Source organism: Aethalodelphis obliquidens, unplaced genomic scaffold (assembly GCF_003676395.1).
Source record: "Aethalodelphis obliquidens isolate GAN/ISIS:26980383/991018 unplaced genomic scaffold, ASM367639v1 scaffold76, whole genome shotgun sequence".
NCBI lineage: Eukaryota > Metazoa > Chordata > Mammalia > Artiodactyla > Delphinidae > Aethalodelphis > Aethalodelphis obliquidens.
Window position 1 is genome coordinate 735,497 of NW_020838020.1, and position 19,657 is coordinate 755,153.

General features: G+C 32.8%; 1 protein-coding gene across 2 annotated transcripts in view; it reads left to right on the plus strand.

Moving 5' to 3' along the window:
- The window catches only part of KLHL1 (kelch like family member 1), a 379,998-nt gene that overhangs the window by 292,181 nt on the left and 68,160 nt on the right, over window positions 1-19,657 (plus strand). For both annotated transcript variants that reach the window (XM_027092284.1, XM_027092285.1), the window contains one exon: window positions 18,390-18,614. In XM_027092284.1, the coding sequence (XP_026948085.1) occupies window positions 18,390-18,614 (225 nt within the window). The remainder of the gene's footprint in view (window positions 1-18,389; window positions 18,615-19,657) is intronic.

Sequence of the window (19,657 nt, forward strand, 5' to 3'; positions counted from 1 at the left end):
TACTGCTCACATTTTCTTCTAGGATTTTATGGTTTCAGGTTTCACACTTTAGTCTGTAATACATTTTGAGTTTATTTTTGTATATGGTGTAAGAAAATGATCCAGTTTGATTCTTTTGCATATGGCTGCCCAGTTTCCCAAGACATTTATTGAAGAAGCTGTCTTTTCCCCATAGTATATTCTTGTTTACTTTGTCATAGACTAATTGAGCATATAAGTGTAAGTTTATATCTGAGCTCTCTATCCAGTTCCATTGATCTATATTTCTGTTTTTATGCCACTGCCATGCTGTTTTGATGACTATAACTTTGTAGTATACTTTGAAATCAGGGAGCATAATATCTCCAGTCTTTTTCTTCTTTCTTAGGATTATTTTGGCTATTTGGGTCTTTTGTGATTCTCTACAAACTTTAGGATTATTTGTTCTAGTTCTGTGAAAAAATGTCATTGGTATTTTGGTAAGGATTTCATTGAATCCATAGATTGCTTTGGGTAGTATGGACATTTTAACAATATTAATTATTCCAATTCATGAGCACATTATATCTTTCAATTTTTTTGTATTGTCTTCAATTTCATCAGTGTCTTATAGATTTCATAGTACAGATCTTTCATGTTTTAGCTTAAATTTTTCTAGGTATTTTATTCTTTTTGATTCTGTTGTAATGACATTGTTTTCTTCATTTATCTTTCTGATAGAACATCATTAGTGTATGAAAACACTACATATCTCTGTACTTTAATTTTATATCTTGCTACTTCACTGAATTCATAAGCTCCAATATTTTTGGTGGAGTCTTTAGGGTTTTCTAAATATAGTATCATGTCATCTGTAAACAGTGACAGTTTTACTTCCTTTCAATTTGAATGCCTTTTATTTCTTTTTTCTTGTGTGACTGCTGTGGCTAGGACTTTCAATAATATTTTGAATAGAACTGGAAAGAGTGGGCATCCTTATCTTCTTCCTGATCTTAGAGTAAATACTTTTGGCTTTTCACCATTGAGTATGATGCTTCTGTGGGATTGTCATATATAACTTTTATTATGTTGAGGTATGTTCCCTTTACACTCACTTTGTTGAGAGTTTTTGTATCTTAAATGAATGTTGAATTTTGTCACAAGCTTTTTCTGCATCTATTGAGATGATTATATAATTTTGTCACGGTATAGGTTCATCTGTGAGACTCTCTGTGCTTCCTGGACTTGAATGTCTCTTTCTTGCACCAGTTTAGGGATGTTTTCACCATTATTTCTTCTAATAGTTTTTCTGTCCCTTTTTCTCTCTCTTCTTCTGGGAAGCTTATAATGCTAATGTTAGTATGCTTGGTGTTGTCTCAGAGCTCCCTTAAACTGTCCTCATCTTTTGGTTTCTTTTTTCTTTTTACTATCCTGATTGGGTCTTTTACACTGATCCATTCTTCTGCAACATCTAATCTGCTGTTGACTCCCTCTAGTATAGTTTTTTTAATATATATATTTTTATCTCTTTATTGAAGTTCTCACTGTGTTCCTTCATCTTTTCCTGAGCTCAGTGAACATTTTTATGACCATTACTTTGAACCGTTTTTCCTGGAAGATCGTTTATCTCCATTTTATTTAGCTATTTTTTCTTTCTGAGGCTTTGTCTTGTTTTTTCATTTTCAACATATTCCTTTGTCTAATTTTTCCTAACTCTTCGTGTTCGTTCTTATGCATTAAGTAGATCAGCTACATCTCTTGGTCTTGAAAGAGTGGTTTTGAGTAGAGGTGTCCTATCAGACCCAGTAGCACTGTCCTGCCTGGTTGCCAGAACCAGGTGACCCAGGATTTTCTCCTGTGTGGGCTGCATGTGCTCTCATGTTGTGGTTGGGCTGTGATTGCTGTGGATATACCTAGTGTGTGGGACTGGCCTGCCATGCATCTGGCTGAAAGGCCTAGTCACAAATGTTGCATGCACTCTGTTGTGTGTGACTGGCTCCTGGTGTGAGATCACCTTCAGGGAAATATCAGTGCTGGTCAAGGGCACCTGCCAAGTCTGTCAGGGTGGACAGCCACCTTGGATAGGCTGTACTGCCAATCAAGTGTGCCTGCCAGGACTGGTGGTGAAAGGAGCTGCTTTGGATGGTCTCTGCTGCCAGCTGAAAGTGGTTATTGGGTCTGGTAGGTGGCCACTTTGGAGGAGCACTGCCTTTGTCAGGTCCACAGGTGAACCTGGGGTGGGTTGAATTGTGCAAGTAAGTTACGTGGGGAGAGTCAGAAATGACACCTACCAGCACAGGGTCAGCTAGGTAGAGGATGATGGAAAAACAAACAAACAAAAATGACTGGCCCTTGCCAGTTCCTCTATACCCAGAGAAAGTCCTAACAGCTCCCAGTCCCTCGGAAACACACCTTAAAATTAATCAATAAATCCCCTCAGTATGACTCAGGTGCTTTTTTCTGTGTTGGGTCTCAGAGCAAGTGAGTTTTGCATGCACCTTTAAGAGCAAATTTTGGTTTTCTATACCCCTCTGCCTCTCCTGGACATAAGCTTGCTTGTTTTCAAAGTCTAACATTGTGGGAGCTTGTCTTCCCAGTGCAAGTCCCCAGGGTTCAGGAGATTCATGTAGGGTTTCGAGGCTTTGTTTCTCAGGGAGGACCACCACAAATGTGATATCATTCCTGTCCCTGGTTTCCAGTGTTGCGGGTGTGGGTCCCAGGCAGACTGCATCTGCACCCTTCCTGACCATCTCAATGTGGCTTCCTCTTTTTATCTTTAGTTGTGGAAAATCTTTTCTGATAGTTTTCAGGTCATTCTCAGAAATAGTTGCTGTATGTGTTGTTGTAATTTTGGTGTGTCTGTGGAAGGAGGGGAGTCCAGGATCTTCCCATTCTGCCATCTTGTCCCAACACCCCCCCAATAACATGTGCTTTACTAACTTCCAAGCACCATTATATACAAAATTTCATTTACATTTTACAGCAAATTTAGGTTGAGAGTATATTCTTGATCATTCTGATTTTGACAGAGGTTAAGAAACTTCTTATTTTTACCTTTTAGTAAGTAGTTAAAATTAAGGTAGACTTTAAATCTAGGGATCTGTGTAATTCCAAAATTGGTAATCTTTCTTCTACCCTTTTTTCCCACCTTTAACCTGTTAATGATGAGATGTGCTCAAAGTGACTTTTTAAAATATCAGCATAAAATTCCGACATACTTTTAATTCTTAATATGTGATTTTTATTTATAATTTTACTGAAGTTTGGAACTAGTTCTCTAGTGTACAGGATAAAGAAAAAATCCCAGGACAGGTAAATAAACCTTATTTTATTATTTTAAGAAATACAAAAGAAAGTAATTGAAAAAATTAAATATGCTCTAAAATATCCATTTTTTAAAATTTAACTTTTATGTGTATATTATTTCCTCAAAGAAAAATTATCCATATGAAAAAAGCAACTTTTAGATATGAAATATAAAAATCCTATTTTTCTGGGATTAAATATTTCTAGGCTGAAATACATGGTATACTTATTAAATAAAAAGTTCTATAATTCAACACAGGTAATTATATTTCCTACTATAAAAAAAAACCTGTTAATATCTAGACTATACCCTACTATTAGTACTTCCATCTAACTTGGCTTCAAATTTTAGTTGTCAGAATTACTCTGCTCTCTATAGTTAATCAGTTATCAGGGACTGTCTGATTTACATCAGCATTTCTACTACTTTAGTTGAAGCTTTGTCATCTTATGCCTGCAAACCTGGGATATTTCATGTGTTTATCAAATGGACCATTTTTCCTGACAACACATTACTAAACTAGATAATGATCTCCCTACCTCCAGTCTCTCTCCAATCGTACTCATACAGCTCATTATTTCCAAAGTAACTTATCACAGCTTTTAGCATCATCATTAAAACACAAAGATATAAATAAAATAATAAAATAAAAACCTTCATTAGGCCCCCTTCCTCCAGGAAGAGCCCAATATTCTTTACCAGTGCAACATCTATCCTTCACCAGCTATCATTACAAATTTAACCAGCAGTTTTTTCCTATTTTTCTCTCCACCATAAATGTCTTGAAGGATACTTTTAATCTTTACCAAATTTCACAACTCACTTCCTCAGCTATGAAGCACCACACTGGTTGCAGTACTACCCACACATATATATATTATCTGATGCTTCAGTGTCTTTTTCCTTTTATCCCTCTTTCTTTGCTTGTCTAACCCTATTGTAATATTCTCTCACCCATGGCTTCTCAGTTAGCCTTATTTATCCCTCATCTATATCTTAGCATTGTGTTCTTGCCACTTTTATTATACCAATCCAGTTATGTTAAATACATCTGCTTTCATTTTCCCAAAATAATACAAAATTTTTGAACATATATAAAACTTAAAAGAATCATTCAGTTAACTTCCACATACTCAGCTAGATTTTACAGTTAAAATTATGCTACATTTGCTTTAACACATATTTATCCAACTATTATTCCTCTATTCATCTATCATATTTTTAATACATTTCAAGGTTGTAGACATAAGTACAGTTCATACTGGACACATCATCATATTATTAACTAGATTTCAATACTATTTTAGAGCTTTTGGACAATATTAACATACAATGAAATGCACAAATCTTAAATGTACTTTTAAATGAATTTTGACAAATACATATATTTATGTAATTCAAAGTCCTTACAAGATAGAAAACATTGCCATTACCTCAGCAAGCTCCCTCATATCCCTTCCTAGTTAGTCCCCAGCTTCCACATCTCCAAGACAACCACTTCTCTGAATTTCTTTCTGCTTAAAATAATTTGGTCTATTCTTAAACTTCATATGAATGCAATCACACATTTCATATGCCTTTACCTAAACTTTCTGTCAACTAGCATACTTCGGTGACTCTACCATGGTGTTATGTGTATCAATAATTTATTCTTTCCTTTGAATTCCTTAATAGTAATCTGGTTATCCAGCTTCCTGCTGATGAACACCTGGGATATTTCCAGTTTTAGCTATTATAGGTAAAACTGCTGTGAGCAGTCATGTACAAGTAACATTTTGTGACCACTGCACTTTCATGAATAAGAGATACATTAACCAATGTTATAGACATTATAACATGACTTGCAAAAAATATGCGTGGAAAAGAAATCATGAAAAAAATCTTCTTGCTTCTTGAAAACCATACAAATATATGAGTAAATAAATCACAAAAATATGCTGTTTTCTCTATGGCTATTCATTACTAAACCTATTTGCTTCTTCATGTTTTTTGTTCTACTAGTAATAACATTTCACATGTTGGATAACAACCTGGGCTTTTGGGGATTTTTTAATGCATATGAAATATTCTTTGATATACTGGAATTATCAGATGTATTTTTATTTAATGTCAAAGCTTTTGAAGAATTTTATGTTATTTCTGTTTCACACTCAGGTAGTCTTGATGCCTGACTTTTAAAATTTCCTTTTAAGATCATGCAGCACTAATGTGGTTCAGAAATGCTCATGTAGACTTGTAGATAATGATCTACACGCATAATGATATACCCATCAAGAGATGATTTAATACCAAGAGCAAAATTCATGAATAAATATCACAGGGAATAAGCACATTTAATTTACTCTGTTACACTTGAGTCATATTAACTATACATATTACTCAAGGAATCCAACCATACCTGCTGAGAGAGATAGAGATAATCATTTCAATGATGAGGTGTGATGTCAACCTCAATTTCTCTGGAGTAAGCAAGAGATGGGAGAAGTGAAAATGCTGATGCCTCAGAAAGTTCCAGTATCTGTGTTGTGCTAGGAGTACCATTATGCATTTAATTACTTACTTTTAATTTTATATAAGAACAAACTATACAAAAGAAAACTAGGTATTTTATTTTGTATCAACAACAAAGAAATACCCAACAAAGAATGTTTCCATACTAAATTTAAACTTTTCAAAGCACAGCTATATATCTGTGTGTATATTTGTCTAAGTCCATATTAATGTGCATTTAGTAGAAATGTAAGGGATTTTAATGAAAACAATTTTAGTTATTTTAGGACTTTTGGCTGGTGTACAGACTTTAAAGCCTAATTCCTCACTAACAACCCCAAATACCACTTGATGAGTGATGTTTACTTATTTTAGTAAAATTATAACAGAGCTGTGTGAGCCTTGTATTCTTTAGCAACATAATTAAGTATTCTATATGTTGGTATTCCTCATATATATAATGACAATAATATCACATACCTCTTTGAGATACCATGACAAATATCAAGACAAGGACACATGTAAAAAACTTAACTGAATGCTGACTCAATAAATAATGGTGGAGGTAATCTTTTGAAATGTTACATATTATTCAGTGCTGGCAAATTTTTTCACATTTAAAACTCTAGTTTTCAGGGTTAAGACTTTTACAGTTCACAGAACAAATCCAGCCAAGAAAGGTCTCATTAGTAAGCTTTTGACTTTTAGACAAAGTTCCTTTTGAAAGGAAGTTAATGAACAACATGTGTATACCTATAAAAAATATAGTTATGCTTTTGCACATCTGATTTGCACATATATATTTTAACCCTATATATTAACCATTGTTTTCTACATTTTATATATATCAAAATTTCAATGTCAGTATCAATTTAATATTTATCAGATTAAAAGAATTTTAAAACAGCTATTATTCTTTACTATAATCAAATAAATATGTTTTGTACCAATTATACAAATAAATTATGTTCACATATTATACTATTCTTAATCTTTACTTGATCTATTGTCATTACATTCTAGTCAGAGGTATTTTTTGTTGTACATAATTACAATTTCCTTTTAAGTGGTTTCTTTACAGGAATCTGTAAGGGTGACCATTGCCTAGGTCTACCTTTGAAGCATGGGCATGAATAATAATGGTTTCATGTTTGGCAGTCTAATTATAATTCTATTAAATTAAACTAATTTTTATAGGTACTCACGTGTTGAACAGAAAATGTGACTTTCTGATTGTTCTGTTAATATTACTTTTTTTCCCAAAATTAGGAAAATAAAATAGATTTTGTTGATTTTTTAAATCTCTGCCCCCCAAATTGGAAAGTACTAATTATGAAATTGGGTTACAATTGTATCCATTCTACTGCCAGTTCCCCAGCATTTCTTGGGTTCCCAGGTTATTAATTCATCCTTTTTGGATTATCTAATTCTGCTACAAATATTCACTGAACACCTACTAATCTCCAGTCACTGTTCTCAGTGCTGGTAAACCAAACAGCAAAAGTCCCTGGTCTGTTGCAGTTTAAATTATATTCAGCAGATTAAGAACAAATACACAAGTTAGTTTAGTTTATGCAATGACTAGTTATCAAGAAATATAATTAAAAGTAAAAAAAGGGGGATGGGAAGAACAGGATAAGGGAACAGTGCTGCTATTTTTATGAAGGTTGGCTGAGAAAGGCCACCCTGATTAGTTAAATCTTATATACAAATTGCTATATGAAAATTTAATAAATGTTTTTCTAAAAGGAAGAGTTCTTTGATTTATTATGACCAATAAACATTTGTTGGGTGTCTTTTTCTCCAAATATTTATATTTTATTGGTATTTTAAGAGTAAGGACTGGCAAACAATGGACTAAAAGCCAAAGCTAACCTACCGGTTGTTCTGTATGGCTTTGGTTTATACATTATAAGAGTTGAAAATAATCAAACAAAGAATAATACTTCATGGTGAATTTAGTGAATATTAGCATTTTGTGAAATTCAAATTTCAATGCCCATAAAATTTAATTGTGACTCACTCATTTGTTTGCCTATTGTCTACAGTTGCTTTCACTCTATAATGCCCATATGGTTGCAACAAAGAGACCCATAAGGAAACCCACAAAGGCTCTGTTTTTTACTATCTGACCCTTCATGGAAAAAAAAATTTTCCAACCTCTGTTACTGCAGAAAATAAATCTCCATATCATATTTCTAGGAAACTTGTGGTGCCAAATGTATATTCCCTTGACCCAACTCTAATTTATTGGCAGCTGGAGTGGACAGTTTCTGTACATGTTTACAATGTCCCACCATAAGCAGCCTTCTGGTCTACCTGTTTATCCTCTTAGGAGCATTCTTTGAGGTGCTGGGAGCAAGCTCAGACTGCATGACCCTTACACAGGAAGCCCAACTGTGCAAACAAAGCTCCAGGAGCTATCCTCAACAAACTGGGTATGGAAGTATGTGTATCTACTGTAATATCACTTTCAGTGTTCTCACCTTTTTCTTTATATGCTCCACTTAACTTCTTTGTTGGCAAATACTTTCTTCAATTATCTTTTTTTATTTTTAAATGACAGTGAGTTTATCATAGGAGACAAAAAAGCAACACAGGGGTCTGTGCATGAACTCAGCAACAGAAGTTCAATGATCAATCACCTGCAGGCTTTGGAAAAAGTGAGGTGATTCGTTACTGATCATGAGGTACATCTGTTGTTTAAGTAGTGATTTGTGGACTGAAGAGCTAGTAGCAAAGTTTGTATTTTATGCAGTGATTCACAGTTAATATGTTGTGGTAACTAAAATTGGGAGGGGCTGTTTTATTTAACTAAGCCATGGTAAATGAAATTTATTCACACCAGAACCATGCAAAGCTAGGACCGTCTATATTTGAGGAGATATTGTACGATCATACTGCAGAGAAAGAGGACTAGAATGTTAGGGTAGAAGACTGACAGGAACAAGTGTATGAATAAGAAGCCCTCCTTTGCTTTGGTTAAAGGGGAATCAAGATTCTGAGAGGCACTGATCTCTTTTTGACACAAGGCAGTCCCACTCTGCTGTCCTGCATCCAGCATGGCAGCAGGCAAGCAGGGGTCCCTCAAGCTTAAACTAAGGCATTTATAAGAGACTATTTAGTTCCAAAGAAAGAGTTAACAAAGAGTTAAAAGTTGAGAATCTTTCAAATTGATAAATTTTAGAGGTAAAACAGAAAAAAAATAAGAAAACTGTATCATTACATCGTTCTGTTTACCTTATGCGTGCTAACTGTGAACACCAATTGGAGCCTAGTTAAAGATATATGTCAAGCATGCTGATGGCATGTCAAGACAACAATAGCAGTGACTCTTCCCTTAGATTGTGATTGACTGAGTGGACAGGAGAAAGAATTAAAACCATCCTTTATTCTACATGTTTGCATTGCCTCCTTGTTAATGGCCTTCTTGCAGCCACATGTCAATTACTGATTTTCATTAACAACCAGGTGTCTGATCATACAGCTCTACATCTTTCATGTGAACTCAAAGCAAATTTTAATATAGTTAACAATAACAGGAATCTTGGTGAAAAAAAACGTAAAAGGAGAGAAAGCATTAATTCTTAACTATGAAGTAAAAATTTCCTTGAAATTATTTTATTGAATCATTTTATTATTGAGCATATTATTGAGCATATTATGATGTTTGACTATTTAATGGGTACCTTGGATTTTCATAAATGTAAAATTTTTAAATTATCTAACTGTAGGGATGAACTGATATTTCTCTCTTTCTATTCAAAGGACTTGGCCAGATCATTTTATCCTGAATTTGTCTCATCACACTTTCCATCATTGCCTGTATTGTTGAAAAGCAAAAATGGAAATTGAAATAGATAGGTGGAATTAACCATCTTGACCTGATTTTTACTCCTTGGCTTGAACTGAACAAACTGCACTATCAAGAACTTTTAAAAAACAGCTTTTCATACTGCAGTTCTACAACTGGATAATTTCTAAAGCATTTAGCTCAGTAGTGATCATCATATGGCTTTAATAAAATGATTCACTTACAATACTGTGCCAGAGAAATTTAAGCATTTGCAGTTAGGTGGGGGAAATAACTTTAAAATACTGTATGACTTTTTCTGAAGAAGAGCAATATAATAAAAGAAAACTTATTCTTTCATATTTGCCCTTTTGAGGACTACTATTTAATGTCTGCCTCAGTAACTCCATTCAGTCACTTTAGTTCCACTTCAGTACGTTTTCATTGAACTTGAAATATATCATTGGAGATTACCATTTCAAGGTCATCAGTTTGCACCAAGCTGTAGAAACAACTCAAAATTACGAATAACGTCATGTCAGCCTAAACCCAGTTTGTTTTACAGACACAAAGAGTTTTCTTCTGGAATAGGTGTTGACTTATCAGGCTGCTAAGAGATATTTTAGGGAAGAACCATACTTCTTCCCCAAGGGTCTCAGGGGAAGAACAAAGTAAAGTCAAGGTAACTGCTTCCTTGACAGTCTTTAGAATCAGGAAAGATGCTCATGTGTTAAATTAAATTCTGGTTGTTTACATTGTTCTCAATGAGTCTGCAGACAAAGGACTTTCAGCTCCTAGAAGCTATGTTCTGTAATAAAGAGTGAAGGAAGGTTCTCTCAGTTAAAAATTGAATCGCTTGTCAGTGAAGTTTTCTTTCATGGGCTCATCTTCACTAGAAAGACACAAAGCTTAGTGACTATCTTGGCTGTAACCATTTCCAGTGTCTCTTCTGAGGATGGATCAGGGTTAAAATTATAAGTTAAATTCTTCAAAATTTAGTCTAGTAAAAACTTTATTTTGCCTTTTAGTGGTCAGAGGATTTGCACCACTTAACTGTACATTGTGTACATCTTTCAATGAATGCGGATTGAGTAATAAATTAGTGTATTATGATAAAATGCCATCATAATTATAAATTCTTTTTAGTGAGTACATTCTTTTTGATCAATCTCCCAGTGAATGTTCAATACATAAGTACATTCTTTTTCTAAATCAAGTCTCCTTTTACAAACCCACAGGGAAAAAAGCCTGTGTGTGTTTATGCATGTTTCATAAGTACTAGATCTTAATCCTCCAATGCGTGGTTCTTCTCTGTCAAAGAAGGAGAGAGTTCGCAGGGCTACCTCAGCTTACTTCCATGATAGAAACTCACAGAGAAGGAGAAGTAAAAGATTTAGACATGGGCTTCCCTGGTGGTCCAGTGGTTGAGAGTCCGCCTCCCGATGCAGGGGACACGGGTTCGTGCCCCGGTCCGGGAAGATTCCACATGCCGCGGAACGGCTGGGCACGTGAGCCATGGCCGCTGAGCCTGCGTGTCCCGAGCCTGTGCTCCGCAGCAGGAGAGGCCACAACAGTGAGAGGCCCGAGTACCGCAAAAACAAACGAAATATTTAGACATAAGTAGAAGTCACTGCATTTTCACCTAATGTGGTACTAATATAAACCCTCAATTTTAATAAACATTAGTAGGTCATAGAGAGCCTTCAATTAATATATCTTTGTAAGGGTGGGTGCTCATTTATGAAAAAGACAAAAATGTACTTTCCAAGAGTTTATAGTTTAGGTGGAGATCAATGAGCGCTCATTTTTTTTACTATACTGATGAAAAGGCATTTGAGTGACTTTTGTTTGTGTCATACACTCAGTAATACTACAACTAGAACTCAGTTGTCATAAGAGTCATTTTTCCTTTCATTCACAAGTGCTGACATTTTCTTTCATTCAAAAAGGGTAGAAAAATTCTAATAAATATTATATGGAAAGTGTTTTGAAAAGTTTTTAAACTTTTCAAAAGGTTTTTAAGAAGTATCTTAAAAGAGTATTTTAATAATAATATAAATAACAAGGGCTTGGTTTAATTTATGCAAATGTTAGTTATAAAAATAAATAATTGGAAAATTTCAAGTAGTATGAGTTTATGTTCAGTGAACAGTTATTAAGAAAATGAAAAAATAAAGTATACTTGTAATAATGTTTTAATATGTGTTCTTTTGCTATAAAGTTATTTTAATACATGAGCTTTTTACTGTAAAAAAGGTGGCTTAGTAATAATGATAGAAATAATAACTACAAGCTTTGAGTTACTTTTTTAAAGTCTCTTTCCTATGACATCTTTAGCAACACCAAAAACTGCTTTTAAAAATAATGAATTAGTATTTTAATAACAGAACTAAGATGTATTTATGGCAAACTCTTTAAAATAGGAAGTTACAAATCAAAAATTCAACTTCCTCCATTTCCTAAATGCTCCATGTATTTTATTACACACACACGCACACACTCCACACCTCCCATAATAGTTGCATTGATTTAATATCAACCAGTTGGTTTTGATGTGAATATCAAAATTATACATTTTCTAAATTTTTTGTAAATTTAATGATTATTAAGATTATTAATAAATTATTAAGATTATTTAATAAAATTATTATTTAATTTTAGGAAAGCTTAAGTAAATCTTTCAACATTTACATGGTATTCATATTGATTTTCTATTAATTACCTGCTAATTTCATTAGTGTTTTCCTATTTTAATGTTTCTAATTTACTTCTTGATTTATACAAGCTTTTTACATATCAAGGAAATTCACTCCTTGTTATATTTATAAAACAGTTTTGTTGTTAATGTTCTCAGTCTTTGGGTTTTTTAAATTGGTTTATTTTTGATGTAACTATATTTTATATTGAGGTGGTTAGTGATCATATATATACATATACTTTAAAATTTCTGGGTCTCATGCTTTCCCTCATGGACTTTTGATCTTAGGACCACCTAGAAGTGAAAGTTCATCAACTACGTTTTCATCTTCTAGGATGTTTAAGGTTGTAGTAGAGTGTGACCGAAGGCAGGTTACTTAAAATTCCCGTCCCTGTTAATGCATGTGGAGCCCTGAGAAAAGAACCACACATATGCTATTTCTGTGGCACTGTGTGGTGTGCTCTAGCCCTGTCTCATCTAAACCTCATTCTGGTGTAACGAGTAAGGCAGGACTTTAAGTTATTTATTTTTCTCCAGAGGACAACTGGTTATCTTAACACTATTTATTTGAATAATAAAATGTTTTTTCACTGATTTGAACAGCCATTTTTACTATATTACACTCACATATTAGAGTTATTTCTGGCTTTCTTTTCATATTTATTAATATAGCCATTTTCATTCATAATAAAGCCATCTTTTTAAAATCTCTAGTTACACAATACTTTTTAATATCTGGTAGGCCATTATTTCCTCAAGATTCCTTTGTATTGGAGATTGTCTGGCTTTTAAAAATGTATATCCTAATATTTGACTTTCAAATTTCCAGAGAAACACAAGTATAATTTTATAAATACCTTGTACAAATATTATTATATAAATTGTGATTATAAGATAATAATTATCATTCGCACAATAACAAACCATCTCATTCAAAATTAGTATGATTCTTTGTATTCATTCAAACTGATATTATTCAACAGAGTTTTACTTTTTTTCTTTATCTATTTGTAACCTATTTTGCTGATTTTATTTTTAAATAATTTACTTTTAGTGGTGCTATTTAAATAGGTTCTTCTGTTCTGTGCACAATCTGGTTATTTTCATTTTTAAAAATTGCATGGATTTTTGTATTTTACTTATTTGCCAACTTCCAGAAATTTTAATTTTTTTTCTAAGATTTTAAAGATAATAATTTTTAATTATTAAGGTGGACTGTTACATGAAATACAAATAATTAAAATGATATTCCATACTTTTGTTTCCCTTGGTTATGAGCCAAGAAGTTGGCATCTTTTTTTATTTCTTGATTTTAGTGAAATTAGTATAAACTAAACAAAATGCTTGGGTTTTGAGATGTATATACATACTTCAAAATCTAGCATTAAGCTTAATGATATATATACATTTATGTCTCTATACAAATCTTCAACTTACAACGGGATTACATGTTGATAACCCCATTGCAAGTTTAAAGTATAGTAAGTTGAAAATTCATTTAATACACCTAACTTACAGAACATCAGAGCTTAGCCAAGCCCACCGTAAACATTCTCAGAACACTTACAGTAGCCTACAGTTGGGCAGAATCATCTAACACAAAGCCTATTTTATAGTATAGTGTTGGAAATCTTATGTAGTTTTTTGAATACTGTCTGAAAGTGAAAAACAGAATGGCTGTAAGAGTTATCAGTTGTTTACTCTCGTGATCACATGGCTGACTGGGAGCTGCGGCTCACTGTCCTGCCCACCTTCACAAGAGAGTATTGTACTGCATATTGCTGGCCCGGGAAAAGATTAAAATTCGAAATTCGACTTACAATTTCGATCAAATACATATCACTTCCACACCATCATAAGTCAGAGAATTCATAAGTCAAACCATTGAAAGTCGGGGAGTGTCTGTACATAGCTATTTATCAGTTTATTATCATTGTACAAATATTTATACTGGGGGGATGTAGAATTTCATTGGTTGTTTATTTGGTGCACATGAAAGTATTTTGATGATTATGAAATGCTACAATGCCATCCTAATAAAATATAACGAATTATCTAAAAAGTAAAGACTTTTATTTGTGCTTGAAAAATATTTTCTCTGCAATAATACTTTTTTATATAAGTGTAAGAATGTTATCTCGAAGTTATATTTTTCATAAGTATGCAGATACATGAAAGACAATGAAAATTTTATTCTATGAAAAATTCAAGAAATAAGTAATTTTTATAATAATACCTTCTTTAAAGCTTGATGTCTTATGTTAAGTATCATGAAACATATCTTTTGCTTTAAAAAATTTTCAGAATCCTTCTCAATATTTACTGTTTTTTTTAAAAAGAATACATCTGACTAATTTAACTTTTTCCAAATGATTTGATGGCACCAGGATCACCATTATTATTGGGCCAAAATGTTCTTTAGTCATTATATAATGTGTTTTTTTTTTAACAGCTATAAATGATTGTTCTATTTCAGTTAAAACAATATTTCTTTTTTCTGGTTATTCCTTCACTATCAGCTATTGCTACTTTCAACTCCCCCAGATCATTTTGACTTGTAGGTTTGTAAAAAGTCTTGAAAATCAAGTAACTAAGCTTATTAACATTGTGTTAAAATTATAGTAAAAAGGCTCTGTGAGAATACCTGAGGTCCTTTCTGTTAAGTTGAATAAGAGTTTTACCTTCTTTACTGGATATTTTTGTGGCATCTGTTGTGTCTGTTCAGAAAACTCCTATCATTTTATTCTGTGTTGTGTTCAAGATAAGTAAGATTGTTAATTATTTGAATTATAGATATGGAATAAGTCCTGCTGTCTGTAATGCCAAAATAGAACGTGCAAGTATTAATTCCTATTTTTCTTCTCCAAATAATCACATTTGGCTCTATGAATGAACAACTCCAAAGAGACCCAGAGCCACACTTGAATAACATCTTGAGCACTTATTCTCCGTTTTATATTTTGAGAAAGGAGCCTGCTATTTGTTTTGTCATGAGGAAATAATTTTTGTAGTCATATTGTATCAATACTTTCTAGTTATGTTATTGAACTTGGAAAACAGATACTTTATAAATTTTTAAAATGCAAATTAAAGTAAACTCTATTTCTGCTATAACACATTGCCATAAAGACCTTTTTAAAACAAGTGCCATCTTTTAGCGCACAGTAAGTCAAAAGTCCAGGAAAGCACATCTGGATTCTCTGCTCAAGATCTCAAAAGGCTGAAAACAAGGGGTTGGTGAGGCTGTGTTCTCATCTGCAGCTGGAGGCCATCTTCCAAGGTCATTCAGATTATTGACAGAGAGTTTATGAAAGCAATCTGGATACTATTGTGCCTGCAGTCACACATTTTAGAGTTGTGCCTCTGCTTTGCAGGCATTTGAGATAACTAGAGATGGTTTCATGAACCCGAGAGTAACTATGTCTTAAAATAAACTTTCCTTATTTATTTCTTTCAACTGTATTACTTACCAGCACAGTAGCCCACTCTTGTTCATATTCTGTTTTTAATTTTTGTGATGACAAATATTGCCTTTACTTTAAGGAACAGCTCAGAGTAACATTGCTCAGAGAGAATGGCTTTGTCCTTCCTCTAACTCAGGAAACCACCAAGGGGATACATACACTCTTATAAGCAAAAGAAAACAACAGAACTCACAAACAAACTGATACATTTTTAAAAGTATAATACAGTTGGGAAGTTTATACAGTCAACTAATGAAGTATGCTGGTGAGAAAATACCTTAAAGAATATTATCACTAATAACTTGCATTAGAAAAAGAGCAAGCATATTTTTAAGTTTGTGAGCATTAAAAACTAGACAAAACATTTATATTACAGTCTGAATAAGAAAATAATCAACTTATTGATTAGTATAAGTAAGCTCTACAAATCAAGAAATCTTTGTTTTGTATTATGAAACTTTTTTTGACTAAGCAAAATTGAAGACTGGAGTGAAAATAGATCTTCTCTAGAGCCTCCTGAAAGAAAAGAAAGCCCTGCCAACACCCTGATTTTAGCACAAAACGTAATTTGAACTTCTGACCTCCAGAACTGTAAGATAATAAATGCATGTTTGTTAAACTGCTAAATTTGAGATAATTTTTCTCAGCAGCCGTAGTAAATTAACACAGCTTCTAAATTAAAAAAAAAAAAAAAAAAAAAAAAGCAGGAATGCACTCCTATTTCTGATGTAGCAACTTTAGGATAAAATGTATAGTTCACCTCTGAAAACTGCAGCTAGAGGAAAAACACTGTAAAAGTAAAAAATCCTGCCATGTGTTGAGGTTGAAAACACATCTAGCTTGTTTCAATGAAACTTTGAAACTCAAATCAAGTCCTCACTTTCCCCTTTGAATACCAACACCTTTTATTGTTCAGAGGCCCTTAACCTCACACATTCTCAATGATTTTCTCTGAGAAGGATGAATGTACCTTAAACACCATGCAAAGAATTTGACCAAGGTTTTGGAGAAGAAAGTAGTGGAAGACATTTAATTCCAGACCTGCAAATACGTGCCTCTTGGGATTGTGTTAATTAGTATTAGGTTACCCTATTTCTTCTGCCATGATTTGTCAAGAGTTAGTCATAAGAGAGAGGTATTTGCATACAACTCTTAATTTTTAGTTAGGCATTCATGGAATCCCAATGCTATCAAGCTTTGAGAATTCACATGACTTTGAAATTATTTAACACTTTAGTTCACCTTGGAATTTCAATTTGTACATATTTGAATAAAACATTTAACATATCAATAAAACATAATAAATACATTTAAGCATAAAAGAAGCACTTTTGTTTAAATAATTTATCTTATGTTACTAAACAGTATCAAATGACTTTTATGAATATTCCAGTTTATTTTTACTCTAAAAATAATAATAGTCTTATAATACTTAATGTTTAGTTGTATGAAAATTAGCTCATATATTTAATAACTTCAAAAAAACAGATTTAATTCATTCTAACTCAGCATTTATATTAGTACAGCTTTGTCACTTTTGAATAAAAATTGAGCATAAATTATACCATTTTACTTCAATTAGCAAAACTTTTCCTGCCAAGTTCTTTATATTTATTTAGTTCATTGCTGGTTATGTTCTACAAAGTAAATGAGTCCCCTGAGGAATGTCTTCCCTAGTTTGCAAACTTGTAATACATTACAAGTAAAATGATCTTTAGTGCATAAGTGAAAGTACCCAAGAATGTTGACTTGTAAATGTAGGGATATTTAATCACTGAAAATGAAACATAACTGAATGTGAGTGTAAACATTAAGATCAAACACTGAAGCAAAATCAGTGTTTGCTGGTTTATATTTTATCATATAAACAGTTGTGAACTAGTTCAAGGTAAATGTTTTTAATGTGAAATGTTTAACTGAATCCCTTAAAACACACCTCATCAGCAATTTAGCTTATTCTTTCGATTTCTATTTTATTAGTCAGATTTACTACATTTCTCAAATTTATACATAAAAAGCTTTTAGGAAAGATAAGCTATTTTGTTTAGAGATTCTAAGAGTTGATAAGGACAGAAGATCATTTTATGTCTCTAAATTCTATTGTTATTCCCCGAATGCATTTTTTAAAAATAAGGTTTAAAAAAAAGCACAGCTGACATTTGTTTACATATCTTAAAATTGACTTTTAAACCCTTCTGCTATTTAAGGCATAGACAAATTTAAAGAGAAATTTGGTAAAGAATTTATTAACTTCTCTTCACTTTAAGAAATTATACAGATAACATACATAGCTTAGCTATTTAAAAGGGCTTTAATAAATGTCTTTTCAAGCTAGGATTATGTTGCATTTTTCATAGCAAACAGTGATAAAGGAAAGTTGTAAAATCTACTCACAGAACTGTGTCATGCCCAACAATGATTCTATTGAATCAATAGTTTAGCATGAGACCATTATGTAATTCAAACAAGCTGAACATATGTGTCTACTTTAATCATTAGTGTCTGCCAAGAAGAGAAAATAAAGTACTTACATTACTTCTTTTTTCTGCCATTTTTTTTTTCTTCAAGAAAAATGAACATGACAAGAATGTTTTCGCATCCTAGTTTGTACAGTGTCTTGGGAAGATTCTTTGTTGGATTAGTAGTAAATGGTGACTATGTGATTTTATGTTTTATCAGGAGCTACAACCATAGAGAAATATGACCTCAGAACAAATTTGTGGATCCAGGCAGGGATGATGAACGGCAGGAGACTGCAGTTTGGTGTGGCTGTTATTGATGACAAACTCTTTGTAATTGGAGGTCGAGATGGTTTAAAGACACTGAACAGTGTTGAATGTTACAACCCCAAAACCAAGACTTGGACTGTCTTACCACCAATGTCAACACATAGGCATGGTCTAGGTAAGATTCTTACTTTATTGATATTATTTTTAGAAAATATTTTATTGATAGTAAAAGTGTATGCTAAAATATAGTATTACTGTCATCAATTATCATTAACTTTAGGTAAATTGTGGGCTTATTTGGAGCATATATATATTTTTAATTCTTGATATTTTCCTGTGTTGACCAATATGCAATAAACTGTTGAGAGTGATGTTAAATATACCAAGATGAGTAGATATCAAGTTATTCTCAAAGTTTTCACAGTCTGATATTCATACAACATGTAAAATTCATTTGGTATGAAGAAAACAATGCAGAACTATCATGGAGAGACCAGAGTAATGCAGCCTAGAGGAAGAAACAGTTAATGTGAATTGAGGAAAACTTAATTAAGGTGGCTCACTCCCACATTACTGGACAGACAAATCTAGCTATATCTTTGCACTTAATTGATTCCACCTTGAAAGGTCCATGGAGAGCGGGCAACACAGGTTTAGAAAAAGAGTGACACATCAATAGGCACCAGGGGTCAATATGATAGGATTTAATCGATCTCTATAATGGAGTAACTTGGAGATGGGGAGAACTATATTTGGATTCAGAAGTTCTGGGTGTGAGTTTTGAATCTACCATTTGATATTGTCATGATTGGGCCCAGCAGTTAAACTATGAGCCTCTGTTTCCTGATTTGCCACCATTTCCTGATGATGATAATGAATATGAAATCACTTGTAAAGTCCTATACAAATATTTGAAAAAAAGAGTAATTTAATAAAGATAGTTCCTGAATTTGTACTTCTTATTATATGGATTGTAAGAAGTGCTAATTAGTTTCTTTGAAGACCTGAAATAGGCCAGATAGTTGACTAAGTACCTTTCATATATGTAGAAATACACATTAGAAAGATATTGAAGTTTAATTACAAATGTACTGATTTAGACATTCATAGGTAAGCAAAATCATAGAGCATTTCAAAAACAAATATTGATACTTCAACTTTGAGGTCTTCAGCACTGCATTTCTTATTCTTGTCTGCCATCATCTAAGAAAACTTTTT